Source organism: Salvelinus namaycush, chromosome 23 (genome assembly GCF_016432855.1).
Source record: "Salvelinus namaycush isolate Seneca chromosome 23, SaNama_1.0, whole genome shotgun sequence".
Taxonomy (NCBI): Eukaryota; Metazoa; Chordata; class Actinopteri; order Salmoniformes; family Salmonidae; genus Salvelinus; species Salvelinus namaycush.
This window is the reverse complement of record NC_052329.1, coordinates 21,275,770-21,303,614: the sequence shown is the minus strand read 5'-3', so window position 1 is coordinate 21,303,614 and position 27,845 is coordinate 21,275,770. Positions and strand designations below refer to the sequence as shown.

Sequence of the window (27,845 nt, the reverse complement as noted above, 5' to 3'; positions counted from 1 at the left end):
AGAGGGGAAGAGTGTGGGAGGGGAGGTATGAAAGAGAGTGTGGGAGGGGGAGGGTAAACACTCCGACAGAGTTATGTCTGACAGCCTTGCTGCTCACTGAAAGAACAAGGGACAGAGAAAAACGTCTGTGCGGCTGAGCACTAGAAATACTGTGAGGCGGAGGAAGGAAGATATAGCGTGAGGGTGAGAGAAAAAAAGAGAGAAAATAAATGGAGGAGAGCTCAGCCACAAGGGGAGTGTGTTCTGAAAAACCAGGCAGAATTCAGCCGCTGGTGAGCCTGAACACCAATCCTCTCCCTTCTGCCACAGGCTGGGGGGATTGCGACAGGATTTCCATTGGGTTCTTCCAGGGAGTGATTTATAGAAGAGTCCAGGGCTGTTGATTAGGATTTGTAGCTTTATGTAGGGAATACGCTGGAGAGGATTTGAGTACGCTGTACGCTGTTATTGCAAATTGCACACAGTAGTGTCTGCGACGTGGAGGCTAAGTCTGCTGGTTAGTGTTGGCAGTGCTGCTCCCACCTCTGCTGCTGGGGTTGTTTGGGGGCTATGTTTCTGACTGACTAGGGCAGCATCACCCACATGCAGGGCAGAGGCTGAATGGGAGGTAAAGAGTGCAACTAACCAGCATGGGAGCCAAACAGATGAAATGGTAAGAGTTGGATTTCACAAATGATTTGCATTATCTCTTGATTTACACAACATAACTGTCTCTCTCCTTCTCGTTGTTACAATCAGTGGTTGTAATATATAAATGCAGTGTTTGTTCATTGACCAGTGCCTCTACATGTGCCTTGACAGTATGGTGCTACCTTTACAGTGACGGGAGTGGTTATGACACCTCGATACAGTGCAAGCACTATGTCATTTAGAAGATGTAATTTATTTGTCTAATCAATATTATCCTATGTTCCTACAATATATATTTCTGATACACGTGTTAGAGAAACGAATCATAGTGTGATAGCTCGTAGAAATGGAGTAGTTCACATAATTTTCGGCTTTTGTCTGAATGTAGGTGTGGGTGTGCCTCTCTGGTATGGATACTGTGCGTCCGTGTATTTGTTTGTCTGGAAGAGAATCTATAGTCTATGTGAGCTGAATGAGTGATATTGCCTAGCAACGGCTAACTACAGTGTTTGGCATTGCTGTGATTTCCATTTGCAGATCGGCTTACATCTCAGATTTACTTTGATCAGACTGATTAGCATCACACTGTATATGGGCATGTCCAATCTCACATGGTGTTTTAGTGTTATACAGTATTTAGTTCCAGAGATTAGGATAATTTATGTTTAATATTTGCCCACCATAGTGGAGGTTTTATTTCCAACCCAAAATATATTTACAGTAAATACACAAATTACATTATACTGTAAAATAGGCCACAGGTGCATGTGATCCTCTTTCAGATATACAATTGAAAAGTTAAATCAATGCTCATTCAGTTAAATTGAAGACAGATTTGAATTAAAACATGTTATTTCAAGAAGATTTACTTTATTTGATATAAAGGGATTAAAAAAGACATTCAAAGGCTAATCTCTTGCTAATCTAGGTATCTCTACTGTATGTTGTTGTTTCAGTTGGCACAACGGATCAGCAGGGTACATCTTTTAAGGAAACCCCCAGAAAGTAGAATATGTAGCGATAAAACTACCCAGGACAAAGGAAGGGCGGTGCCACGATGAGAGATTTACACAGAACATTGGTTGGCATGTCCTTCATACTTATTTGCCTGTAGTTCTTATTACAAGATTATTTGAAATGATTTGCAGTGTTTATCAATGGGGAGTACTTAGGCATAACCACTTCAGTAGAATCAGATAAGATGGCCACCAGACCACAGAGGCTCTGTTGATGTAACCTACTGTCCCTGTTTCTCAGCAGCTCAGTAGAATCAACAAAGTAGGCCTCTTATGACAGAAAACGTACCAAACTTCCTGAATATGATATCTAAATGGTATATAACCTAATTGTCACAACTCTATTGAAGTCATCATACTGTATCTACCATACATCCCTACCAACTCAATTACATATCAATCCAAGCAAGCATCATATGGTACCTGCCTCCACATACAGTATCAATCATTTACAGCTGAGGCACAGTAAGAGAGCACATACAGACCCTCCTGTGGCCCAATTAACCCTAATTAATCTCCCTCTGTTCACAGTGTTAGTGAATGGATAAAGGGTGGATAAAGGGTAATTCCATGGTAACAGAGTGATGCTGAGACTCAGATGTTTCACTTTAAAATGTATGTCAAACAAAAACCAGTGATTGCAAAGTTAACAAACCATATAACTATATGCACAAGGACTACTTTTAACAATTTCCACTGAACATTTTACAAAAACACATTTACTTGAAGAACAGTGCAGATGCAAAGTTTGGGAACAGAATGACGGTACAAACATTCATTCTGTTCTTCAAGTAAATGTGTTTTTTATATATATATTTTCGGTAGACATTTTTAAAAGTAGTCCTTGTGCATAGAGTTGTATGGTTTGTTTAAAGAAGACGGATGCCATCCTAACTACATTAAACCAGACATTAATCTCACAGACTGTAATGTGAGTCTAATTACTCATGTCAATTACGCTTCACACTAATTAACATATGGTTACATAAATGCAATCCATCATAATCCACCCATCTTGCATTTTTCTGTAGAAAGATTTGAACATAGTCTCTCCCCCCTTTTCAACATGTAATGCCTAAGGGTTTTAGGTTTAATAGTGGCAGAAACTGGCAACAATTATAAAATACAAATGCAAATGCTCGAACGGCAGAGTCGATTTCCGCGCTTATAAACCCAGGGTCGTTACAATACAATCAATTACAAAATATCCTAAAAACCAATGTATCAAAATAACATACATAATACTTTTGCAAAGTATCGTATTGAATTAACATACAAGTATTTTGTATTTTCAAATACAAAATAAATTTGCAAGTACACCCTTAACCTTAACAACATTTTCAGTAATGGTAACAAAAGCGTTTTACATGCTATGACTGTGATAATGTGGTTGTTTCTACTATGGTTGAATGCACTGACTAAGTTGCTATCGATGCTAAATAACAAATGCTAATGTAGATGTAAAAATAAACACTTTATCACGACTCAGGATATGACCCAGATGCAGACAGGAGGCGGATAGTACAGATCTCAGATGATTTATTGTACACACGGGGCAGGCAAAGGGCAGGTCGAGGACAGGCAGGGGTTTGTGATCAAGTCAGAGTCAGGCAGGTACAGGATGGCAGGCAGGCTCGGGGTCAGGGCAGGCAGGGGTTCGTGATCAGGTCAGAGTCAGGCAGGTACAGGATGGCAGGCAGGCTCGGGGTCAGGGCAGGCAGGGGTTCGTGATCAAGTCAGAGTCAGGCAGGTACAGGATGGCAGGCAGGCTCGGGGTCAGGGCAGGCAGGGGTTCGTGATCAGGTCAGAGTCAGGCATGTACAGGACGACAGGCAGGCTCGGGGTCAGTACAGGCAGAATAGTCAGAACCCAGAAAACAGAACTTGAACAAAAGGAAGACGGGAAAGCACGCTGGTAAGACCTGACGAACTGGCAACAGACGACATGAGAACACATGTATAAATACACAGGGGATAATGGGAAGATGGGCGACACCTGGAGGGGGGTGGAGACAAGCACAAAAACAGGTGAAACATATCAGGGTGTGACACACTTGCACAGCATGCTAGATATTATTATTCTCATGAGCTCCACCTCCGAACGAGACCAAATTTGAATAAAAATGTGAATGACTGTAGAGATAGGCAAAGATACATTGAAATGTATCTTGTTATAAAATACCCTAAAGAATGTATGAAAATAAAATAAGAAATACTATTATCAACAATACAGAAAAGTCAGTAAAAAAATACATTTAAAGTAGGCAAAATAAACCACAAAAGGAATCATAGACAGACTATTTCAGTCAAATGTCCTGTGCAGTTGTAAATCAAACAAATACATGTGTGAACACAACGTTTTTGAAATTTCAACTTATTTTTTAAGAAATAGGCTCTATATAATTGTCTATCAGGACTGTTGAAAAGTATTTTGATAATAGAAAATGCAGCTCTCTGAAGTATCTTGTTAGAAAATACATTGGACTGTTTATTTCTTTTATTTAACCTTTATGTAACCAGGAAGGGCTCATTGAGATTTAAAATGTATTTATCAAGAGCGTCCTGGCCAAGATAGGCAGCACCAAGTCATTAGAAAAATTACAGACAAACAACATGAAAAACTACAAGTAATTAGTAAAAAACATAGAATTCACAAGAGTATAACAAAAATCAAAAACAGCAAATTAAAAACATTGACAGGTCAGGGAATCAGCCTCAAGATCATTCATCAGTGATTTAAAAATACCAATCGGGACAAGTTCTTCCAGTTTAAAAGTATTTTATAAGGCGTTCCAAGACGATGGCGCAGAGTACATAAAAGCCCTTTTACCAAATTCAGTTCGGACATTTGGAACAGTTAGCAGGATAAAGTCCAGCGAACGAAGAGAGTACCCACCACATTTCTGAACAATAAAAATGCCAGAATAAAAAGGTAGTAAACCCAAAATGACTTTATAAATAAAAGTATACCAGTGACTGAGCCTACGAGTGACTAGAGAAGGCCAGCCAACCCTGGTATACAAAGTGCAGTGGTGCGTAAGGGTTTTGCAGACTGTAGTCTAGGCCAGTGAAATACAAATGAAAAAATATGCAAAATACATTTCAAATACATGTAACAGAAATACTGCACATCTCCGAATGGTGGTCTATTTGGTCCACACAGACAGAAGCATGGTTGTTTTCCCACAGATATGAAGAAAAGGATCACGGAATCCCCCCTCTGGGAGCCATATCTAATGCCTGGGGTTATAGACCACATGTGGCTGGATCCCATTTCTAAAAAACACATGAGGGAACATGACAAGAGGCCCAGACCTCAGGGTGCTTGGAATGTACTCAGAACAGACAAAGATCATCATAACATACAGACTGAGTACATAACAGACTCAGTACATTCTGAAAGAGGAAATCATCCTCTCAGAGACATTGAAATCATTGTCAGTTTTGAACTGATGTCTCCGGAGGAAAAAACAATCCTAAGAATGCGTTGTTACAAAAACTAAAACAGCATGTTTCTAAATCCCGCCCCTATCTGACTGTTTGAAAAAGGAAATAGTTGTTTGACTCAAATGTGTCCCATTTGTCTGAAGTTGCATGTAAAGTGCATTTTAATTTAAGTAAAACTTAATATTTTGGACAGTCACTTATGTTTGTGTCAATTAAGTTGAATGAATGAATTAATGAATGAACAAACAAATTCCATCTCTGTGTTTACTTACACCCCCCTCCGTATTCGAAGGCCCCAAAAATTGCTGCTACTCTCTGTTTATTATCTATGCATTGTCACTTTACCACTACCTACATTAACATATTATCTCAATTACCTCAACTAACCGGTGCTCCCGCACATTGACTCTGTACCGGTACCCCCTGTATATAGCCTCGCTAATGTTATTTTATTGTTGCACAATTATTTGTTATTTTTCTTATTTTTCTATTTTCTACTTCAGTTTATTTTAGTAAATACTTTCTTAACACTTATTTTTCTTAAAACTGCATTGTTGGTTTTAAGGACTTGTAAGTAAGCATTTCACTGTAAGGTCTACACCTGCTATATTCGGCGATAACATTTGATTTGATTGATTGATGGACAGTGAAGCTAACACTTTTAATTTGGCTCTATATTCCAGCATTTTGGGCCACTATTTGGTCACTATACAGAATGTCATCTCTTATTTGAGTGTATTTTAAAACAACATGTCTGTTGCATGTGAAACATTTGATCTCAAATCCAAAATCCTGGAGTATAGAGCCATATTAAAAGTTTTAGCTTCACTGTCCAAATAAATACAGAGGGAGTGTATGTTCACAGTGTATCATTCTGTTGAAATATTGCTTAGTCTAGATGGCATTTACAGTATGTACAGTATATGTAATTTCAAGAAGAATGTCTTCCATGAATATGTATTTATTATATTTTATTTGGCTCAGCAGCAAACAAACTCCTTATTCCTGTCTTTTCTCACAATCTGTTGCAGCCTCAGTTCAGCCAGCCCTGCACACTCCCCTAAAGAAGAGTACATCATCGCTCAGTCCACAGACACTCCTAAAGGAGTATTTATCTCAGCTCAATCTGAAGACCACGCCGAGCCTGGAGATGACAAATCAGAGTTGACGGAAAGGAAATCTGATACAGGTTGGCTGCACATTAATTTGCTCATTCCTGAAATCTGTTTTCATTTGATTTATCTGCTACAAAAATGACGTTTTATCATGCCCCGTCTGTTTCTGTCTGTCTCTGTCTATTTGTCCATCCGTCCATCTGTCTGTCCATGCCTCCATCTCTCCCTCTGTCTGTTTGTCTGGCTGTCCGTCTGTGTGTCTGTGCCCTCCAGAAGAGGTGTCTCTCTGTGGCCTGTGTCCGACCTCGGGGCATAGTGGGCCAGAGGAGGAGAGATCATGGGAGGAGCAGCTGGAGTGTCACCAGGAGCAGCTGGAAAAGGAGATGCAGGAGGCCAGGAGGATGGTGTTCCGCCTGCAGGTAACTAAAGGCTCCTCACACACACACATACGCACTCACACATGCATGCACTCGCACACACCTACACACACACACACACACACCAAGGATATTGTAGTAAACTAAAACAAAAACAATTTAGTAAACTGAAATAAAATAATTAACAAACCTGTTTCAAAAACTAAAACTATACTGAAACTATTGTATTTGACTCCAAAACAAACTAAAATAAATAATAAATAAAAACCATCATGAATTACAGTGCATTCGGGAAGTATTCAGACCTCTTGACCGTTTCCACACTTTGTTAAGTTACAGCCTTATTCTAAAATGTATTAAATAGTTTCCCCCCCCCCTCATCAATCTACACACAATACCCCATAATGACAAAGCAAAAACTGGTTTTTAGAATTGTTTGCAAATGTATTACAAATAAAAAAAACTGAAATATCACATTTACATAAGTATTCAGACCCTTCACTCAGTACTTTGTTGAAGCAACTTTGGCAGCGATTACAGCCTTGAGTCTTCTTGGGTATAAAGCTACAAGCTTGGCACAACTGTATTTAGGGAGTTTCTCCCATTCTTCTCTGCAGATCTCTCAAGCTCTGTCAGGTTGGATGTGGAGCGTCGCTGCACAGCTATTTTCCGGTCTCCAGAGATGTTCGATCGGGTTCAAGTCCTGGCTCTGGCTGTGCCACTCAATGTCATTCAGAGACTTGTCCCGAAGCCACTCCTGCGTTGTCTTGGCTGTGTGCTTAGGGTCGTTGTCCTGTTGGAAGGTGAACCTTCGCCCCAGTCTGAGGTCCTGAGCGCTCTGGAGCAGGTTTTCATCAAGGATCTCTCTGTACTTTGCTCTGTTAATCTTTCCCTCGATCCTGACTTATCACCCAGTCCCTACTGCTGAAAAACATCCCCACAGCATGATGCTGCCACCACCATGCTTCACCGTAGGGATGGTGCCAGGTTTCCTCCAGATGTGACATGTGGCATTCAGGCCAAAGAGTTCGATCTTGGTTTCATCAGACCAGAGAATCTTGTTTATCATGGTCTGAGAGTCCTTAAGATGCCTTTTGGCAAACTCCAAGCGTGCTGTGCCTTTTACTGAGGAGTGGCTTCTCTCTGGCCACTTTACCATAAAGGCCTAATTGGTGGAGTGCTGCAGAGATGGTTGTCCTTCTGAAAGGTTCTCCTATCTCCACAGAGGAACTCTGGGGCTCTGTCAGAGTGACCATCAGGTTCTTGGTCACCTCCCTGACCAAGGCCCTTCTCCCCCGATTGCTCAATTTCGTCGGGCGGCCAGTTGTAGGAAGTCATGGTGGTTCAAAACTTCTTCCATTTAAGAATGATGGAGGCCACTGTGTTCTTGGGGACCTTCAATGCTGCAGAATTCTTTTGTTACCCTTCCCCAGATCTGTGCCTCGACACAATCCTGTCTCGGAGCTCCACGTACAATTCCTTCGACCTCATGGCTTGGTTTTTGCTCTGACAAGCACTGTCAACTGTGGGACCTTATATAGACAGGTGTGCCTTTCCAAATCATGTCCAATCAATTGAATTTACCACAGGTGGACTCCAATGAAGTTGTAGAAACATCTCAAGGATGATCAATGGAAACAGGATGCACCTGAACTCAATTTCAAGTCTCATAGCAAAGGGCCTGAATACTTATGCAAATAAGTATTCAAAAAACCTGTTTTCGCTTTGTCATTATGTGGTATTATGTGTAGATTGATGATTGAAGAGGGAAAACATGTATTTAATCAATTTTAGAATAAGGCTGTAATGTAACAAAATGTGGAAAAAGTCAAGTGGTCTGAATACTTTCCGAATGCACTGTATGTTCAGTTTTAGTTTTGGTGGGGACAAAAATCGAATGGGTTTTACAAGCTTTTTTTCCTAATGGGGTTTTCAAGCTTCTGAATCTGGTGGGTTAGACATTTACTTAATAATTTAAAGATAAACTCAGTGAGATGACTTTGCCACGAGCAGCACCATAGATATTGGGCGCGTTTGAGTGGTAAGGCTAAAGCAACCGACTGTAGACGAAAGTCGAGGAGTGAAGTAGGGGAGGTGCATCTGATAAGAAGCAGCTGAGAAGTTTAGCCTCGCGCTTCAGCGCTCCTGGTTGTTGCAGAAATTGACCCACTACTACTGTTTACTTGGTGAATCTACGTCATCTCGCTGAGTCTACCTTTAAACCTATCCTAACCTATGACCTGACCCAGCACCTTATGCATTACTGCCCCACTGGGTCAAGAAGTGACCTCCCAAAAAACGCAAACACTTTGCAACACATAAATGGCTCCTAGCCTCCCACGCATAGGCTTCTTTCTGTCCCTAACACTAAAACAAAATAATATGAAACTTAAACTAAATAAAAATGAGTAAAATGGAACTGAAAACTAACTGAAACTAAACTGATTTCAAATGAAAATGTTTAACCTAATAGAAAAAACTAATATAAAAACACAAAACTATAATAACCTTAACACACACACACACTCTACAGATACACACAGATAGATACACTGTCAGACATACAAACATAGCTTTATGTGAACGTCTTTAGTATGTCTAAGATGTATCCCTCCAAGACTCCAGTTAAGGTAAGTATACAATGAGATTGTGATCATCCAAACATAATCTGGTATCAAGGAGCTGAGTGCTCTTAATCTAGCACAATCTAATCTATCCTGTCAGGTATAAAAATCACCCCCCACCTCTACCCCACCCTGCCCAACTGAGGATGATCACATGAAAGTGTTCTGCACATGTCCGAGCCAAGCATTTGCTCTATGTTCACTGTCCAGTTCAGGTTGGCAGGCTTGTGGTGTATGTGAGGTCGTACGCCCATATCGGTGTGTGTGTGTGGTCATGTGGTCAACAGGCTTTATTTCTCTCTGGTGTGTGTTTATACTGTAAAATGTATTCTGGGTGTGTAGGCTTTATCTTATGTGTACAGTATGTGTCCATCCCTCTCTTCTCTCTCCAGGCTCTACTGCTGCACGGCTCTCTCCCTGAGGACGAGCAGGACGTCTCACTGGGCTTCGGGGATAGCAGAGCTAACTCTGAGCAGCAGCTGGTACTGTGTCCACCCCCATCCTCTCTCTACATTCACTTTAGATAGTATGGCATGTTCAGCCACTCTGTGATGTAGCAGTGTCAGACCCTGGCACACTATAATGTTTTCACTGTCACTCTAGAGTCCAGAAAAGACGCAGATACTGTAGAAGTGTGAATGAGTCTGTTATCTGCTTAGCCTGCTTTCATGCCAGGCCACTGTCTCTTTATAAGCTCTGGCATTTCTCTATTTTCTCATAATGCCGCTCATCCCCTCGCTTTGAAGGTTCTAATCCGCAGTCGTCTGGACCAAAGCATGGAGGAGGCTCTTGATCTGAAGGTACAGTAAGTAAAAGTAATTGGGCTTAATGTGGATGAGCTGCCATAAGAGCACATACCCTAATGAAATGTCTCTGATTCTGTCTGTCTTTCTGTCATCTCAGAGGGAGCTTCTGAGGCACAAGCAGGAGGCACGCCACCTTCAGGCCATTAAGGTAAAACCTGCCAGTCAAACCCTTCAGTTTGTTTGGATTGTTACTTATACATAGATTGGTGGCTTTTATTCAGTTCTCATGCCAGCTCTGGGTAGAGAAACAGACCCTTTTAGCCTCCACTGTTCCTTTACAGAAGAGTTGTGTGCTCTCTTTAAGGCTTCATAATGATCCATATTATTGGGTCCTTACTCTTTGGTAGGCAAGCCGGCCTCTCTAGCGTTGTCTTTGATCTGCCTTTCCTCATTAGGATGCTCTTCAGCAGCGTATGTCTGTACAGGAGGCTGCGGTGCTGCAGCTGAAGCAGGAGCTACTGAGGTGCAGTATGGACAAAGAGCAACTGGAGGGGGAGAACGTGAGTCAGATGATATGATAATACATACGTTGACATTTAGAAGGAATATTTGACCTTTATATTCAATGGCTCTATCTATTTATGTATTCAAATATTCACAAAATGTTTTGTTCATCCACATTACAAATATAAGTATATATTTGTATATTTGTAGGCAGAGCTCAAACGGAAGTTGAGCGATCGGAACAAACTGCTCAGTGAATACGAGGTAAGATCAGAAAAAAATTCATTTTCACCATTTTAACATACTTTAACATTTGGATATGATTATGTAGTTGAAATGTATCAAAGTATCACAGATATCACAGTGATATGTCTATAAAACCAGCAGCAACTTGGAAAAAAGGATAGACTACTTCAGCAACAGCAATTGAAACTGGACGATGCTCGGCACAACTCTAATGAAGGAAGCCACAGGGTATGGTACCATAATCAAACTGCTTCCACTGCACTTACAGTAAATGACATGTATTCGTTGTAGCTTGTGAAGTTGGTAAGATATATTATGTCTGTTTTTCTTCAGTCATCTAGGAGTGAAAAGAGTGGGTACAGTAACTCTGTGGGCCCACCCCCTGGTCCGGCCTTCCAACACACAGCGGTGAGTCATGCACACCTATGTACATTTCCTACATGTGTTTACATGTTGGTTGGAGGGAGGGGGTGATTCATTAAATGTGTGTTTTAGATATGTTTCATGTCATCATTATAGCTGTTTCTAGAGCTAGAGACCTAATAGAGGTTAAAGGCCATGGCCAAATGATCAACAACCTTCAAATTTGCCTGGACACCAGTTCTAGTGGTTTATGTCATTATGTGTGTGTGTGGGTTTGTGTGTGTGTGTTTTAGCAGGGGGAGGAACTGCAGCTAGTAAGGGAGGCCCTGCGTAGTCTGAGGGATGGCTTCTCAGGTCACGACCCTCAGCATCACACCCTGGACACACTGGAGCAAGGGGTGGCCAGTCTCATGGACCGCCTATACACACTCGACACACGCCGCAGGCAGCAGGACAGAGGGGTACACACACACACACACACACACACACACACACACACACACACACACACACACACACACACACACACACACACACACACACACACACACAGAGGATCACAGAGATGGGTGCTGTGTGTATGCTGTTAGCGTGATATTATGCACCTGATGTGATAATCGTGTTTATCGTGTGCACATCGTGACTGATTGAATTGGCATTTCTCTTAGTAACTGAGACTCTGTCTTCTTGTAGGGTCAGTACAAGTCACCAGGACGAAGAGCCAACCCCACAGACAGGGACTCATGGCCACCCAGCTCAAGTAAGATGTACTGTTTGTTTTGCCGTTCTCAACAACCTTGCTAATTCTCTTCACGCAACTTTATATAATTGTGTAATTCAATTACATTGAGCACATGTTAGGAGGTATTGAGGATTTTAATTAGCTAGGCTGGCTATCTGTAGAGAAAAGGGTCATATTAATCCAACTTGATCTGGTCCACATAATTATTGAAGACAGCCTCCAGGTACCTGTCAAAATATTTTACTTATATTAGAGATTTCCATCAATACAACACCAGGGCAATAGACTCTGATATTGCCTGTTTTAAATGTAAGAGTCTATCTGGTAAGAACACCTTTTTATATACTGACGCTGTTGAGTGGAACAAACTATCACAGCAACTCAAAGCCATGCCGACCATAGTTGTACCATCGGTGTCGGCTAATGGGGAGATCCTAATAAATCAAATCAAAACCACAACTTCCTTTAAAAAGGGTCTTAAGCTGGCTAATGATCGAGCAATAGACACATTTATTCATTTCTGTATCTATGTAATGTGTCTGTATCTATGGCATGTGTCTGTATCTATGTCATGTGTCTGTATCTATGTCATGAGTCTGTAACTATGTCATGTGTCTGTATCTATGACATGTGTCTGTAACTATGTCACGTGTCTGTATCTATGTCATGAGTCTGTATCTATGTAATGAGTCTGTAACTATGTCATGTGTCTGTATCTATGTCATGTGTCTGTATCTATGGCATGTGTATGTATCTATGTCATGTGTATGTATCTATGTCATGTGTCTGTATCTATGTCATGTGTCTGTAACTATGGCATGTGTCTGTATCTATGTAATATAATGTTTTAGCACCATGGAAATAAGTATGACTTTCTTGTGATGTCCCTGTCATTTTTATTTTCATATGTACTATGTGTATGTTTTTTAATTGGCAAATGAAATCAATCAATCCTGTCTTTAAGCTGTAGCCAGTAAGCCGACCTATAGGTTTTTATTTGTTTTCAGAAATAGCTCACTCTCACAGTAGCCCTGGCCTGGACTCCACAGTCTCCACTAAAGTGCTCTACTTCACTGATCGCTCACTCACTCCTTTCCTGGTCAACATCTCCAAAAGGTACGAATCCAGAATCCCTCTTTGGGTCTTGAAGATGTCCATTGCATGTGTATCATTGTGTTATATGGTTGCGTGCTGCCTGGATGCAATGTATGTTAGTACACGTGTATATTTTTAGGGTATTGAATGCATGCGTGTCATTGGTGTGTATGTTGTGTGTCTATGTGCTGTAGCGTTGTGAGGGAATGTGCATGTCTGTGTCTCTGCACAGATCAATGTACCATGATGCCATCTGACAGTGAGACTGTGCTGTTAGGCTGGGGGAGGTGACTCTGAGAGACGTCAAGGCAGCGGTGGACCGCCAGGGTAGCTTCAGGTACCACTTCAAAGCCCTCGACCCAGAGTTTGGGACTGTGAAGGAGGAGGTAGGCATGTTTTGGATTACAGCTTTGGGGTTACATTTAGATAGGGTCAACCACTGAGGGAGAAATGACTGAATGACCAAAATGAAAAGATAAAACACCTGGAATTGGCAAGAGTTCCGAAACCCAATAACTATTTTAAGATCATAGAGACGAGGATTCTCTATAAAGGTTGATAAACTACAGTTTAAAATCGGAAGTTTACATACACCTTAGCCAAATACATTTAAACTCAGTTTTTCACAATTCCTGACATTTAATACTATTACAAATTCCCTGTTTTAGGTCAGTTAGGATCACCACTTTATTTTAAGAATGTGAAATGTCAGAATAATAGTAGAGAGAATGATTTATTTCAGCTTTTATTTTTTTAATCACATTCCCAGTGGGTCAGAAGTTTACATACACTCAATTAGTATTTGGTAGCATTGCCTTTAAATTGTTTAACTTGGGTCAAACTTTTCAGGTAGCCTTCCACAAGCTTCCCACAATAAGTTGGGTAAATTTTGGCCCATTCCTCCTGACAGAGCTGGTGTAACTGAGTCAGGTTTGTAGGCCTCCTTGCTCACACACGCTTTTTCAGTTCTGCCCACAAATGTTCTATAGGATTGAGGTCAGGGCTTTGTGATGGCCACTCCAATACCTTGACTTTGTTGTCCTCAAGCCATTTTGCCACATCTTTGGAAGTATGCTTGGGGTCATTGTCCATTTGGAAGTCCTTTCTCCAAAAAGTACAATCTTTGTCCCCATGTGCAGTTGCAAACCGTAGTCTGGCTTTTTTTATGCCAGTTTTGGAGCAGTGGCTTCTTCCTTGCTTAGCGGCCTTTCAGGTTATGTCGATATAGGACTCATTTTACTGTGGATATACAGTGGGGAGAACAAGTATTTGATACACTGCCGATTTTGCAGGTTTTCCTACTTACAAAGCATGTAGAGGTCTGTAATTTTTATCATAGGTACACTTCAACTGTGAGAGACGGAATCTAAAACAAAAATCCAGAAAATCACATTGTATGATTTTTAAGTAATTCATTTGCATTTTATTGCATGACATAAGTATTTAATACATCAGAAAAGCAGAACTTAATATTTGGTACAGAAACCTTTGTTTGCAATTACAGAGATCATATGTTTCCTGTAGTTCTTGACCAGGTTTGCACACACTGCAGCAGGGATTTTGGCCCACTCCTCCATACAGACCTTCTCCAGATCCTTCAGGTTTCGGGGCTGTCGCTGGGCAATACGGACTTTCAGCTCCCTCCAAAGATTTTCTATTGGGTTCAGGTCTGGAGACTGGCTAGGCCACTCCAGGACCTTGAGATGCTTCTTACGGAGCCACTCCTTAGTTGCCCTGGCTGTGTGTTTCGGGTCGTTGTCATGCTGGAAGACCCAGCCACGACCCATCTTCAATGCTCTTACTGAGGGAAGGAGGTTGTTGGCCAAGATCTCGCGATACATGGCCCCATCTATCCTCCCCTCAATACGGTGCAGTCGTACTGTCCCCTTTGCAGAAAAGCATCCCCAAAGAATGATGTTTCCACCTCCATGCTTCACGGTTGGGATGGTGTTCTTGGGGTTGTACTCATACTTCTTCTTCCTCCAAACACGGCGAGTGGAGTTTAGACCAAAAAGCTCTATTTTTGTCTCATCAGACCACATGACCTTCTCCCATTCCTCCTCTGGATCATCCAGATGGTCATTGGAAAACTTCAGACGGGCCTGGACATGCGCTGGCTTGAGCAGGGGGACCTTGCGTGCGCTGCAGGATTTTAATCCATGACGGCGTAGTGTGTTACTAATGGTTTTCTTTGAGACTGTGGTCCCAGCTCTCTTCAGGTCATTGACCAGGTCCGGCCGTGTAGTTCTGGGCTGATCCCTCACCTTCCTCATGATCATTGATGCCCCACGAGGTGAGATCTTGCATGGAGCCCCAGACCGAGGGTGATTGACCGTCATCTTGAACTTCTTCCATTTTCTAATAATTGCGCCAACAGTTGTTGCCTTCTCACCAAGCTGCTTGCCTATTGTCCTGTAGCCCATCCCAGCCTTGTGCAGGTCTACAATTTTAGCCCTGATGTCCTTACACAGCTCTCTGGTCTTGGCCATTGTGGAGAAGTTGGAGTCTGTTTGATTGAGTGTGTGGACAGGTGTCTTTTATACAGGTAATGAGTTCAAACAGGTGCAGTTAATAAAGGTAATGAGTGGAGAACAGGAGGGCTTCTTAACGAAAAACTAACAGGTCTGTGAGAGCCGGAATTCTTACTGGTTGGTAGGTGATCAAATACTTATGTCATGCAATAAAATGCAAATTAATTACTTAAAAATCATACAATATGATTTTCTGGATTTTTGTTTTAGATTTCGTCTCTCACAGTTGAAGTGTACCTATGATAAAAATTACAGACCTTCTACATGCTTTGTAAGTAGGAAAACCCTGAAAATCGGCAGTGTATCAAATACTTGTTCTCCCCACTGTATATAGTGCCAACTGTAAAGTTTGTTGGAGGAGGAATAATGGTTCAGGCTAGGCTCCTTAGTTCCATCGAAGGGAAATCTTAACGCTACAGCATACAATGACATTCTAGACCATTCTGTGCTTCCAACTTTGTGGCAACAGTTTGGGGAAGGCCCTTTCCTGTTTCAGCATGACAATGCCCCATGCACAAAGAGGTCCGTATAGAAATGGTTTGTCGAGATCGGTGTGGAAGACCTTGATTGGCCTGCACAGAGCCCTGACCTCAACCCCATCGAACACCTTTGGGATGAATTGGAACACCATCTGCGAACCAGGCCTAATCGCCTAACATCAGTGCCCGACCTCACTGATGCTCTTGTGGCTGAATGGAAGCAAGTCCCTGCCGTAATGTTTCAACATCTAGTGGAAAGAATTCCCAGAAGAGTGGAGGCTGTTTTGGCAGAAAAGGGGGGACCAACTCCATATTAATGCCCATGATTTTGGAATGAGATGTTCGACGAGCAGGTGTTCACATACTTTCTGTCATGTAGTGTGTGTTTAGAGACTGTCTGTCCCTGTATATGTCATAGTTTATATTATAAGAGCATGCCTGTCTGGTTCTGGTTGGTGTTCTCAGGTGTTCCAGGATGGAGCCCTGGTGCCTGGCTGGGAGGGGAAGATAGTGGCCTGGGTGGAGGAGGACCATGGAGAGAGACGGTAGAAGTGGGAACCAACCAACCATAGAGGGAACCACTTGCCTCAAACTGTGACCACTGGACTATGATGCCATAACACCCTCTCAGTATTCTCAGCAGTCCTGCAGAGGTAGCTATTATAACAATTGGGATCAATCTATTTATTACTGTTTCGAGATAAAACCATACTTTAAAAAATGTCTCTTTCCTATGGACATTTGACTTACAGTAACTGTTTGAAGTACAAGTTCTAGTTGCCAAATATGAATGAATACAATTTTTACGTTTTAATAAACATGGATTACTGCATGAATATTGACTATTTGTGAATTATTTCCTAGACATGCAGTTAATGTAACTCATGATCATGGAGGACTATAACTCTTTATAACACTTGAGTCATTAATGTTGCTCTGAATGTCTTTACTGAGGTACTGTTTACTACTACAAAAGGTTCAGACCCACAGCTTGTAGGATGTATAGCAGAAATGACATTTATTTTGGTCCATTTGCTTTGAGGTAACTGAAGTTACTGCCTTCTCTAATGGCCTTCTTATATTTCCAAAGTGCCGAGTCCCTTCAGAGAGACAAATCACCTACTGGGTGTAAGTGTGACATGCCAGAGCAGACAGTGTTTTTTTTTTGTCTATGAATTAAGGTGTGTGCTTTTAGTGTCTGCAGTAACGGCACTAGAGTATAGACACTTGCAAAGTTAATGTCCGTTTCTTGTTGAACGTGGCAGAGGCCGACTCCTCATTCACAGTCTCGGGCAGCTCCAGGTGTAGATGGTACATATCCTCCACTTCTAGTAGTATATCATATTATAGAGAAATACACACAGACATTTAGACCAACAAGACCACAGAAAGGATAACTTATAATGTAACATAGGCTATTATGTCAACATAGGAAGCGCTTAAGCAAAATCAACATAGTTTTTGTTAATCTGTCACAGGGCCTTATTCATAGCACAAGGGAAGGGGAAGCAGAGTGGTCCCTGACCTAGGAAATGCTGAGATGGCACTCTGTGATGGACTGAACCTTTGGTAGCTCCACAGTCAGCTCCAGGCTCCGAGAGAGGTCCCTGGGGTCAGAGTTGACAGTGAGCTGGTGCTGTGGCTGCTGAGGCTGGGCTGTCACTGAGCCAGAGATCACCTGGATCAGGTTCTTGGTCTTGTTGCTTTGGTCCCCTGGCCCAGATGATAGCTGGACAGATGTGATGAGCTGCACAGGTGTACTGTCCTCAGGTCTGCCCTTCACGCAGAAGGAGATCTGCTGGAGCAGGGAAGCTGGGGTCTGGGAGGCTGGGAAATGAATGTCAAATGAATGTCAAAACAATCATCTTTAGCTACAGGACACCTTTAAAAAATATTCATACTACATAGTTAGTAGGTATTGCTCAATACATTGTGGTTAAATAATCTCGCCTTTATCTTGATGGTGTCACCTTAATAAAAAATAAAACTGTTCCCTTGAACCAGGGAATGATTACGTAGAGGCCTTACCTGTGTTGGTGGCTGGACTGTTTTAGAGAACCCAGGCGGCACTGCATGTCCTCTAGGCCATGTCCGCTGGACCAGACGCAGGCCACGCTGCTGCTGGGTGAAGCTCAGGGCTAACAGGTGGACCTGGTCCTTCTCCCTCTTGTCCTTCTGAGCCTGCTGCTGCACCGCAGGGCTGAACGCCACATCCACCTTACTGTAGTCATCTAAGTACAGGGAACACAAGTTGTAGTTAGGGATGATAGAATTACCGGTTTCACGATAAACCATGGTAAAATTCCCAACGGTTAGTATTACCAGTTCAAATTTGAATTATCATAAACACGGTTTGAAAAACTCACGGTAAATACTGTCCAGCATCAACCAAAGTTAGCAAGTCTGACGCAGGCGCAGAATGCAACGTGGGTTTTGTTTTGGGTAAAAACATGGCGGAAGGCAGTGACAGCGCTTGGGAGATTTTTCAGTCTTCTAAGAGGACCAAATCTGAAGTGTGGTCGTATTTTGGGTTTTACAAGAGTGCTGAGGGAAACTTAATCGAAGATGGTCACCCTGTCTGCAGAACAAGCAAAAGAAAATTGCTACGAAAGGGGGCAACACTTCAAATCTCTTGAGTCATCTTCGTGACCACCACCCACTACTTTATAGCGAATGCAAGGTAAGTTAACTTTTAGCTCAATGCATGATGTGGGGACTTCGAATGGAGGAAAATGTCATGGTTTGTCTGTCTAACTTGCTAATAGCTTGTCAATAATGTCAACTGAAGCTTTCAGTGTTACCTACTCTTGTAAAAACACTACACGTTGTTCTGCTGCTGTATGCGTCGTGTATCTGCAGACTCTATTCATCCATTGCACACGATAACACGTTATGTAGTTTAGTCACCCAACCAACATATTTTGTTCATTTAAAATCCGTCAGTCGTCGACTTGGTTGTAAAAGTGTTCTAACAGGAAAACACTATATACTCCTATATTTATGTCAATTGTTGGGCTCATTGCAATTACTATCACTGTCTTCTTAAAACTCATTTGTATTTATGTAAATTGAGCATGGGGCCATTGCATATACTCAAATGCAACACAGAAGACAGACAGGGGCTGCGTTCCAAACACTTAAGACACACCCTCGTCCACTTACCCTCGCCTTATGCCCTTGGGGGAATCCCCGTCGCCATCTTGGAGGACGGTCCAAATGATTAGCCAAGCAAGGGAAGTTTGCAACGTAAGCCCCTCAGCCCTCATTTTTAGTCGGCTTTGCAAGTGTACAATTATGTTCACTTCCTCTAAGAAAAGTCAGCGAAAACTTAAAAACAACATCAATGGAGAAGTCAACATACAAGTTTAAGTAAAAACTAATGCAAATAAGTTAGAAATTGTGCTACTAATGCACATGATGGCACAAACACGTCTCGTAAAAAGTAAATATGTTCTTGTAGAATGAAAACATTTTCCTTCTTCAGAAGTTCCAGCTAGGCAGGCTGACGTTAGTTAGCTAATTCATTTGCTAGCTATCATACAGTAGGCGTATATTAATAATTATATTTTTAATATAAGTAGACATGCACTCATAATTGACTGTAGCGCATATAAAGCACCCACAAGCTACTGGAGGCTGAAAACACAATCATTACGGGATGAAGGGTGTCCATTTAAAAATCATTCCTTCTTCCCTCACCCTGCAAGTGTATACTTGTCAGACGTCATGATACGTCATCAGAAGTGTCCACTTAATTTGAGGGCTGAGGGGATAGGTGTGTCTTTTAAGTGTTTGGACCTGTGTGTGTGTGTGGGTGTGTGTGTGTGTGTGTGTGTGTGTGTGTGTGTGTGTGTGTGTGTGTGTGTGTGTGTGTGTGTGTGTGTGTGTAATAATTACAATGTAACAACACCAATAATAATAATACATTTGCTATTCCCTTGTTTACAAGGGACACTCGAGCAAGCATTTAAAAAGACAGGCTGCTTATGCACCCACATCAAAACATGCTCAAGACCTCACTGCAGCCCTTTCATATTACATTGCAAAGGACATGATGCCATTTCAAATTGTTGAGAGGCCTGGCTTTCTGAAGCTGCTGAAGGTTGCCGTGCCATCACGAACATTATTTGTCAAGACTGAAATCCCAAACCTGTACAACCAGGTTAAAGCTGATGTTTGACTCAAGGCACATGGTTTGCTGCAACTACTGACCTCTGGACCAGTGACCTCTGGATCAGCTTCACTAACCATTACCTCACCCCAGACTGGCAACTGGAATCAAACTGCCTGGAAACACAGTTCTTCCCAGAAGATCACTCGGCTCACAACATCAAAGTGTTTTGCGAATATGCTGGAAGAGTGGGGGATCAACAAGAAAGACCTGGTCTGCATAACCACAGACAACGCAACAAACATGATCAAGGTTTTTGAAGAGTTCCCAGATCTGTGACTTGGGTGCTTTGGCCATAATTTGAACCTGGCCATCTCAAAGGCTCTGAAAATTCAGAGTTTACCCAGCAGTCAAGGCCTGCCGTCATCTGGTCCAAGGCTTCTCACTGAGCTGGAAGAGAAGGAGAGAACTGAGAGAAAAGCAAGCTGCCCTCAACATGCCACAGAAGGCTCTGATCCATGATGTGGTGATCCGATGGGGATCTACACACAAGATGATTGAGCGTTTCCTCAGCCAACAGCAGCCAGTCTGTGCGACACTGGCTGGAGAAAGAGGAACATGGCATCTGATGCCCAAGGGCGCCAACATAAGTGTCATGGAGCAACTGTGCCAGCTCCTTGAACCTCTGAGCAAGTTTACAGATGCACTTGCCTCAGAGACACGAGTGACACTGTCAGCCATCAAGCCTGTCCTAGACCACATCACCCGTGATGTTCTGGTGGAAAGGGATACGGAGCCATCTCTGACTAAGGAGATGAAAAGAGTAATGAGAGAAGACCTTAACAACAGATACACAGAGAAGACCTTAACAACAGATACACAGAGAAGACCTTAACAACAGATACACAGAGAAGACCTAAACAACAGATACACAGAGAAGACCTAAACAACAGATACACAGAGAAGACCTTAACAACAGATACACAGAGAAGACCTTATCAACAGATACACAGAGAAGACCTTATCAACGGATACACAGAGAAGACCTTATCAACAGATACACAGAGAAGACCTTATCAACAGATACACAGAGAAGACCTTATCAACAGATACACAGAGAAGACCTTATCAACAGATACACAGAGAAGACCTTATCAACAGATACACAGAGAAGACCTTATCAACAGATCCACAGAGAAGACCTTAACAACAGATCCACAGAGAAGACCTTAACAACAGATCCACAGAGAAGACCTTAACAACAGATCCACAGAGAAGACCTTAACAACAGATCCACAGAGAAGACCTTAACAACAGATCCACAGAGAAGACCTTAACAACAGATCCACAGAGAAGACCTTAACAACAGATCCACAGAGAAGACCTTAACAACAGATCCACAGAGAAGACCTTAACAACAGATCCACATAGAAGGCCTTAACAACAGATCCACAGAGAAGGCCTTAACAACAGATACACAGAGAAGACCTTATCAACAGATCCACAGAGAAGACCTTAACAACAGATCCACAGAGAAGGCCTTAACAACAGATCCACAGAGAAGGCTTTAACAACAGATCCACAGAGAAGACCTTAACAACAGATCCACAGAGAAGGCCTTAACAACAGATCCACAGAGAAGACCTTAACAACAGATCCACAGAGAAGGCCTTAACAACAGATACACAGAGAAGACCTTAACAACAGATCCACAGAGAAGACCTTAACAACAGATCCACAGAGAAGACCTTAACAACAGATCCACATAGAAGGCCTTCACAACAGATACACAGAGAAGACCTTAACCTCTAATTCCTCCCAATCCCGGATCCGGGAGCACCCCCATCAGTAAAAAAGCTGACTAGCATAGCCTAGCATAGCGTCACAAGTAAATACTAGCATCTAAATATCATTAAATCACAAGTCCAAGACACCAGATGAAAGATACACATCTTGTGAATCCAGCCATCATTTCTGATTTTTAAAATGTTTTACAGGGAAGACACAATATGTAAATCTATTAGCTAACCACGTTAGCAAAAGACACCACTTTTTTTACTCCACCATTTTTTTCCTGCATAGGTAGCTATCACAAATTCGACCAAATAAAGATATAAATAGCCACTAACCAAGAAACAACTTCATCAGATGACAGTCTGATAACATATTTATTGTATAGCATATGTTTTGTTAGAAAAATGTGCATATTTCAGGTATAAATCATAGTTTACCATTGCAGCCACCATCACAACTCTCACCAAAGCGACTAGAATAACTACAGAGAGCAACGTGAATTACCTAAATACTCATCATAAAACATTTCTGAAAAATACACAGCGTACAGCAAATGAAAGACAAAGATCTTGTGAATCCAGCCAATATTTCAGATTTTTTAAGTGTTTTACAGCGAAAACACAATATAGCATTATATTAGCTTACCACAATAGCAAACCACACAACAGCATTGATTCAAGCCAAAAATAGCGATAACGTATAACCCAGCAAAATATATAAATTTTTTCACTGACCTGCTCAGAATTCTTCAGATGACAGTCCTATAACATCATATTACACAATACATATAGAGTTTGTTCGAAAATGTGCATATTTAGCGGCACAAATCGTGGTTATACAATGAGAAAAGTAGCCAAGCTGCCAACAAAATGTCGGGAGAAATCTTGGGAGAGGCACCTATTCTAATCGATAACTAATCATAAACTTGACTAAAAAATACAGGTTGGACAGCAAATGAAAGATACATTAGTTCTTAATGCAATCGCTGTGTCACATTTTTAAAATTAACGTTACTACGACATACAGCGTGCGTTAAAGCGAGACCGCACAGAAATTAATGGCGGATTATGCATTTTACATTTTTCAACAGAACAACGAATTAACAGCATAAATAGTTCTTACTTTTTGATGTGCTTCCATCAGAATCTTGGGAAAGTTGTCCTTTGTCCAAAAGAATCGTAGCTCGGTTGTAGAATGTAGTCTTCAACGTTGCAATTAGCAGTAAACATTAGCCATGTGGGCCAGACATCACCAACTCCCTAGAACGCAACACTAATAAATATCCGAAAATCGCAATATACTGACATAAACTGATATAACTCGGTTTAAAATAACAACATTATGATGTCTTTAACAGCTATATCGAATAAAAACAGAGCCGGATATATCTAAGAGCTATAACCGGAGCTTTCTACTACGACATGCCAAGGTCCTTCCTGCGTCAGAGCGAAGTGAACAAAGACCGGACCCTTCGTTCCCAAGCCATGTATAACCTCTCAGATCTGCCTAGAGACTCCATTTCAAATCTCACTATTCGCTGACATCCAGGGGAAGGCGTATGCAGTGCATCTCAACCAATAGAAGACAGGCAAATTAATAAACTGACCTGGGAACAGCTTGCAGAATTCTGCATTCTTACATCCTCATAGGAAAAATGCTCTAACTCGAGTTCTGTTTTACTCACAGATATAATTCAAACGGTTTTAGAAACTAGAGAGTGTTTTCTATCCAATAGTAATAATAATATGCATATTGTACGAGCAAGAATTGAGTACGAGGCAGTTTAATTTGGGAACGAAATTATTACAAAGTGCAAACAGCACCCCCTATTGAGAAGAAGTTTTAACAACAGATACATAGAGAAGGCCTTAACAACAGATACACAGAGAAGACCTTAACAACAGATACACAGAGAAGACCTTAACAACAGATACACAGAAGACCTTAACAACAGATACACAGAGAAGCAAAGAGAGTCATGCACATGGCTTGTTTCATTGACCCCCGCTTCAAAAGGCGCTTTTTAGATGAGCCTGAGGCTGCAAAGGTTGACACTGACAGCTGTGTCCAGGAGGCCTTGAAGCTGGCAGCTGTGTCCAGGAGGCCTTGAAGCTGGCAGCTGCACAAGTCAGGGAAGAAACGCAAAGCACCAGCAGCACCTCCACCACCAACACCCCCACAGCGGCATCAGAGGGGAAAGGCCTGGCTGGGTTGCTGAGAAATATTACCTCAACAAGGCAGCAGAGAGGTGAAGAGGGTCAGATTCCAACCACCCCAGAAGACAGAGTGAAAGAAGAGATCAAGGTCTACCTGTCTCTGCCACCCATTCCAGCAGAAGAGGATCCACTGATGTGGTGGAGGGGCCATGCATCAGAGCTGCCTCACCTTGCCAGGGTTGCCAGGAAGCTTTTGTGCATCCAAGCAACCAGCGCCATCAGAGAGTGTTCAGCGCCAGCGGGCACATTTCCAGCACATTTTAACAATAACGCGATAATACTGATAACCGTGATCATTTTGGTCACTATAATCGTGATATGAAATTTTCATACCGTTTCAATGAAACACCTTTTCAGGTCAAACAGTGTTAGATAACATTGGTATCAAAACCATTAAAAAGTGATAAGAAAGTCAGCTGTCGTATACAGTTGAAGTCGGAAGTTTACATACACTAAGGTTGGAGTCATTAAAACTCGTTTTTCAACCACTCCACAAATTTCTTGTTAACAAACTATAGTTTTGGCAAGTCGGTTAGGACATCTACTTTGTGCATGACACAAGTAATTTTTCCAACAATTGTTTACAGGCAGATTATTTCACTTATAATTCAGCCTGTTCAGCCTATCACAATTCCAGTGGGTCAGAAGTTTACATACAGTAAATTGACTATGCCTTTAAACACCTTGGGAAATTCAATAAAATTATGTCATGGCTTTAGAAGCTTCTGTTAGGCTAATTGACATAATTTTAGTCAATTGGAGGTGTACCTGTGGATGAATTTCAAGGCCTACCTTCCAACTCAGTGCCTCTTTGCTTGACATCATGGGAAAATCAAAAGAAATCAGCCAAGACCTCAGAAAAATAATTGTAGACCTCCACAAGTCTGGTTCATCCTTGGGAGCAATTTCCAAATGCCTGAAGGTACCATGACCATCTGTACAAACAATAGTATGCAAGTATAAACACCATGGGACCACGCAGCCGTCATACCACTCAGGAAGGACACACGTTCTGTCTCCTAGAGATGAACGTACTTGGTGCGAAAAGTGCAAATCAATCCCAGAACAACAGCAAAGGACCTTGTGAAGATGCTGGAGGAAACAGGTACAAAAGTGTCTATATCCACAGTAAAATTAGTCCTATACCAACATAACCTGAAAGGCCGCTCAGCAAGGAAGAAGCCACTGCTCCAAAACCGGCATAAAAAAGCCAGACTATGGTTTGCAACTGCACATGGGGACAAAGATCATACTTTTTTGAGAAATGTCCTCTGGTCTGATGAAACAAAAATAGAACTGTTTGGCCATAATGACCATCGTTATGTTTGGAGCAAAAAGGGGGATGCTTGCAAGCCGAAGAACACCATCCCATCCGTGAAGCACGGGGGTGGCAGCATCATGTTGTGGGGGTGCTTTGCTGCAGGAAGGACTGGTGCACTTCACAAAATAGATGGCATCATGAGGGGGGGAAATTATGTGGATATATTAAAGCAACATCTCAAGACATCAGTCAGGAAGTTAAAGCTTGGTCGCAAATGGGTCTTCCAAATGGACAATGACCCCAAGTATACTTCCAAAGTTGTGGCAAAATGGCTTAAGGACAACAAAGTCAAGGTATTGGAGTGGCCATCACAAAGCCCTGACCTCAATCCTATAGAAAATGTGTGGGCAGAACTGAAAAAGTGTGTGCAAGCAAGGAGGCCTACAAACCTGACTCAGTTACACCAGCTCTGTCAGGAGGAATAGGCCAATATTCACCCAACTTATTGTGGGAAGCTTGTGGAAGGCTACCTGAAACGTTTGACCCAAGTTAACCAATTTAAAGGCAATGCTACCAAATACTATTGAGTGTATGTCCAGGTAATTATGCAGAAATACAGGTTTGTGTTCTGCAGGACAACAGTGACTCTTGGTACCTCCTGCTTCATCAGTGTCTGTCTCCAGTCTCCCTCCACACACAGGCTTGTTCTCATCAGCAGGGGTAGGGACGCACTTCCAGCCACACACATTGATGTACAGCAACCCTTTCTTTGTCTCCTGACACAAACAATAACGCAACTGTTCAGCCTCTTTATAGTTCACACCTCCATATTATTAGCAAGCGTTGCACAGTCAAACGTGCACTGCAAACAAATGAACCAGTATTTTCTTATCAACACACTTAGTTGTGTTATTTTAATGTAGGCCAGTGTTCTAAGTGTGTGTTTTGAATCTATAAACTCTACAGTGTGGGTGTAGCTGCTCATAGAAACAGGTCATTTGTGGTTCCAGCATTTCAGTGAGTAGGCAGGAGTCAGGCTGAGGTAGTGCATTATTATTAGCTCCCTGTTTAATTTGTTTCTCGATAAACATCTGGTAGCTTTGGGGGTCATTCTGTGACAGGTCGTCTAACATGGACCAGAACTGGTTGAACTGCTGCAAAACTTCCTGCTTTGTACTTTGTACTACCAGGGAAGAAGAAATATTTCTGAAAATATGTTGAGGGATTTAGTTCAGTATACACACAGCTCATTGGAGTTTTGCATTTGATTATGGTATGGCAAGGCACGCTAGCTATAGATGAACAAGCATGGAGAGAATTCCTTGCTAGGTTAAATAACGTTTATGTTAGCTAGCTAACGTTACAGTAGTGTAGCTAAATAGCTACCCCAATACACCAGCCAGCAATGCCTTGAATACAATCAAACCATTTGGTACGAATGCTGTGAATCAGATGGAGAACAGTAGTTATCATTTTAACACAAAACACATGGAAATACTCACAGTAAACTTGCTTCAAGTTTTTGCTACCCTTGTTCTAACGTTACAGCTAAATGTTGACAAACTCAACTTTTGTCGCTAGTTTCCTCTTTTACTATGGAAACGAGATGAGAGGGGTGCATGCACGCCCTCTTCTGACAGGAGAGAGGTGCTACTACTTTGCACTCAACGGTGAACAGTGTCTGCATCCTTCAGACATGATAGCCCAGACACATAAACCTCTTCCATCACACCAGAGTAAACAATGGACATGTTTAATTATGAAGCATAATTTATTTTCATTACAAGACAAATATATGATATAAATATGTTCTCATTCAGGTGCTAAAAATAAAATGTATGACAAACACATAGTATACAATTATTTCCTAAATAATGTATGCATTTCTGCAATAAACATGGCCATTATAAGGAGGTAAAATTACAGATATAGTACAGGAGGAAGAATGTCAGGAGCATCTTATGTTTCAGTTTGCTCTAGGCTTGTTCTGGTCATACATGAGTCTCCCTGATCATCCGTTGTCTTATTCCTCTTCCTCCTCAGTAGCTCTGCGGATGGATAAACAAATGTAACATACAGTATTATGCAATTTCAAGAGGAGAAAAATAAGTGCACAGCTGATGTGTTCCTGATATGTAAAAAAAATCAATACGTAGACCTATGCAACAAAGAGTTCGTTTAAGGTTACCTCAATCATGTCGTAGATCCAGCCGAGGAACTCGGCCACCTTGGTGTAGACTCCGGGGTGGTTGGGCTCAGCGCAGCCTGTACCCCAGCTCACCACGCCCACCAGTCTCCATACATTGTCAATTTGACAGACCAGAGGACCCCCACTGTCCCCCTGGGAAGAGGACAGGAGCAGATACACACTGCTGTCAATCACACTGGTTACCAGACCACCACACTGATTGCTAGGGGTTGAGATATTGTTAAGTCACAGTGATTTAGGGATTATGGGTTGGCATATTGTGAAATACTGAAACCTGAGCTCAAGTGAATTTGATCTGTTGGACCTTGAATAAAGCTGGTGTGCCCGCATGCCTAATGAG

The 27,845-nt window shown here is 41.9% G+C and overlaps 1 protein-coding gene and 1 pseudogene across 1 annotated transcript; one reads left to right on the top strand and one right to left on the bottom strand.

Moving 5' to 3' along the window:
* Window positions 1-76: 76 nt before the first annotated feature.
* Window positions 77-16,750, top strand: LOC120018176 (dixin-A-like). The gene is made up of 15 exons (XM_038961225.1): window positions 77-652; window positions 6,124-6,281; window positions 6,481-6,626; window positions 9,601-9,690; window positions 9,955-10,008; window positions 10,112-10,162; window positions 10,410-10,514; window positions 10,669-10,722; window positions 10,843-10,932; window positions 11,038-11,112; window positions 11,361-11,528; window positions 11,761-11,827; window positions 12,817-12,925; window positions 13,182-13,290; window positions 16,380-16,750. Exons 1-15 carry the CDS (start codon window positions 630-632, stop codon window positions 16,461-16,463), a joined length of 1,383 nt encoding a protein of 460 aa, XP_038817153.1. The 5' UTR covers window positions 77-629; the 3' UTR covers window positions 16,464-16,750.
* A 165-nt stretch (window positions 16,751-16,915) lies between these two features.
* On the bottom strand, window positions 16,916-27,047 carry LOC120018530 (annotated as a pseudogene).
* Window positions 27,048-27,845: the final 798 nt, after the last annotated feature.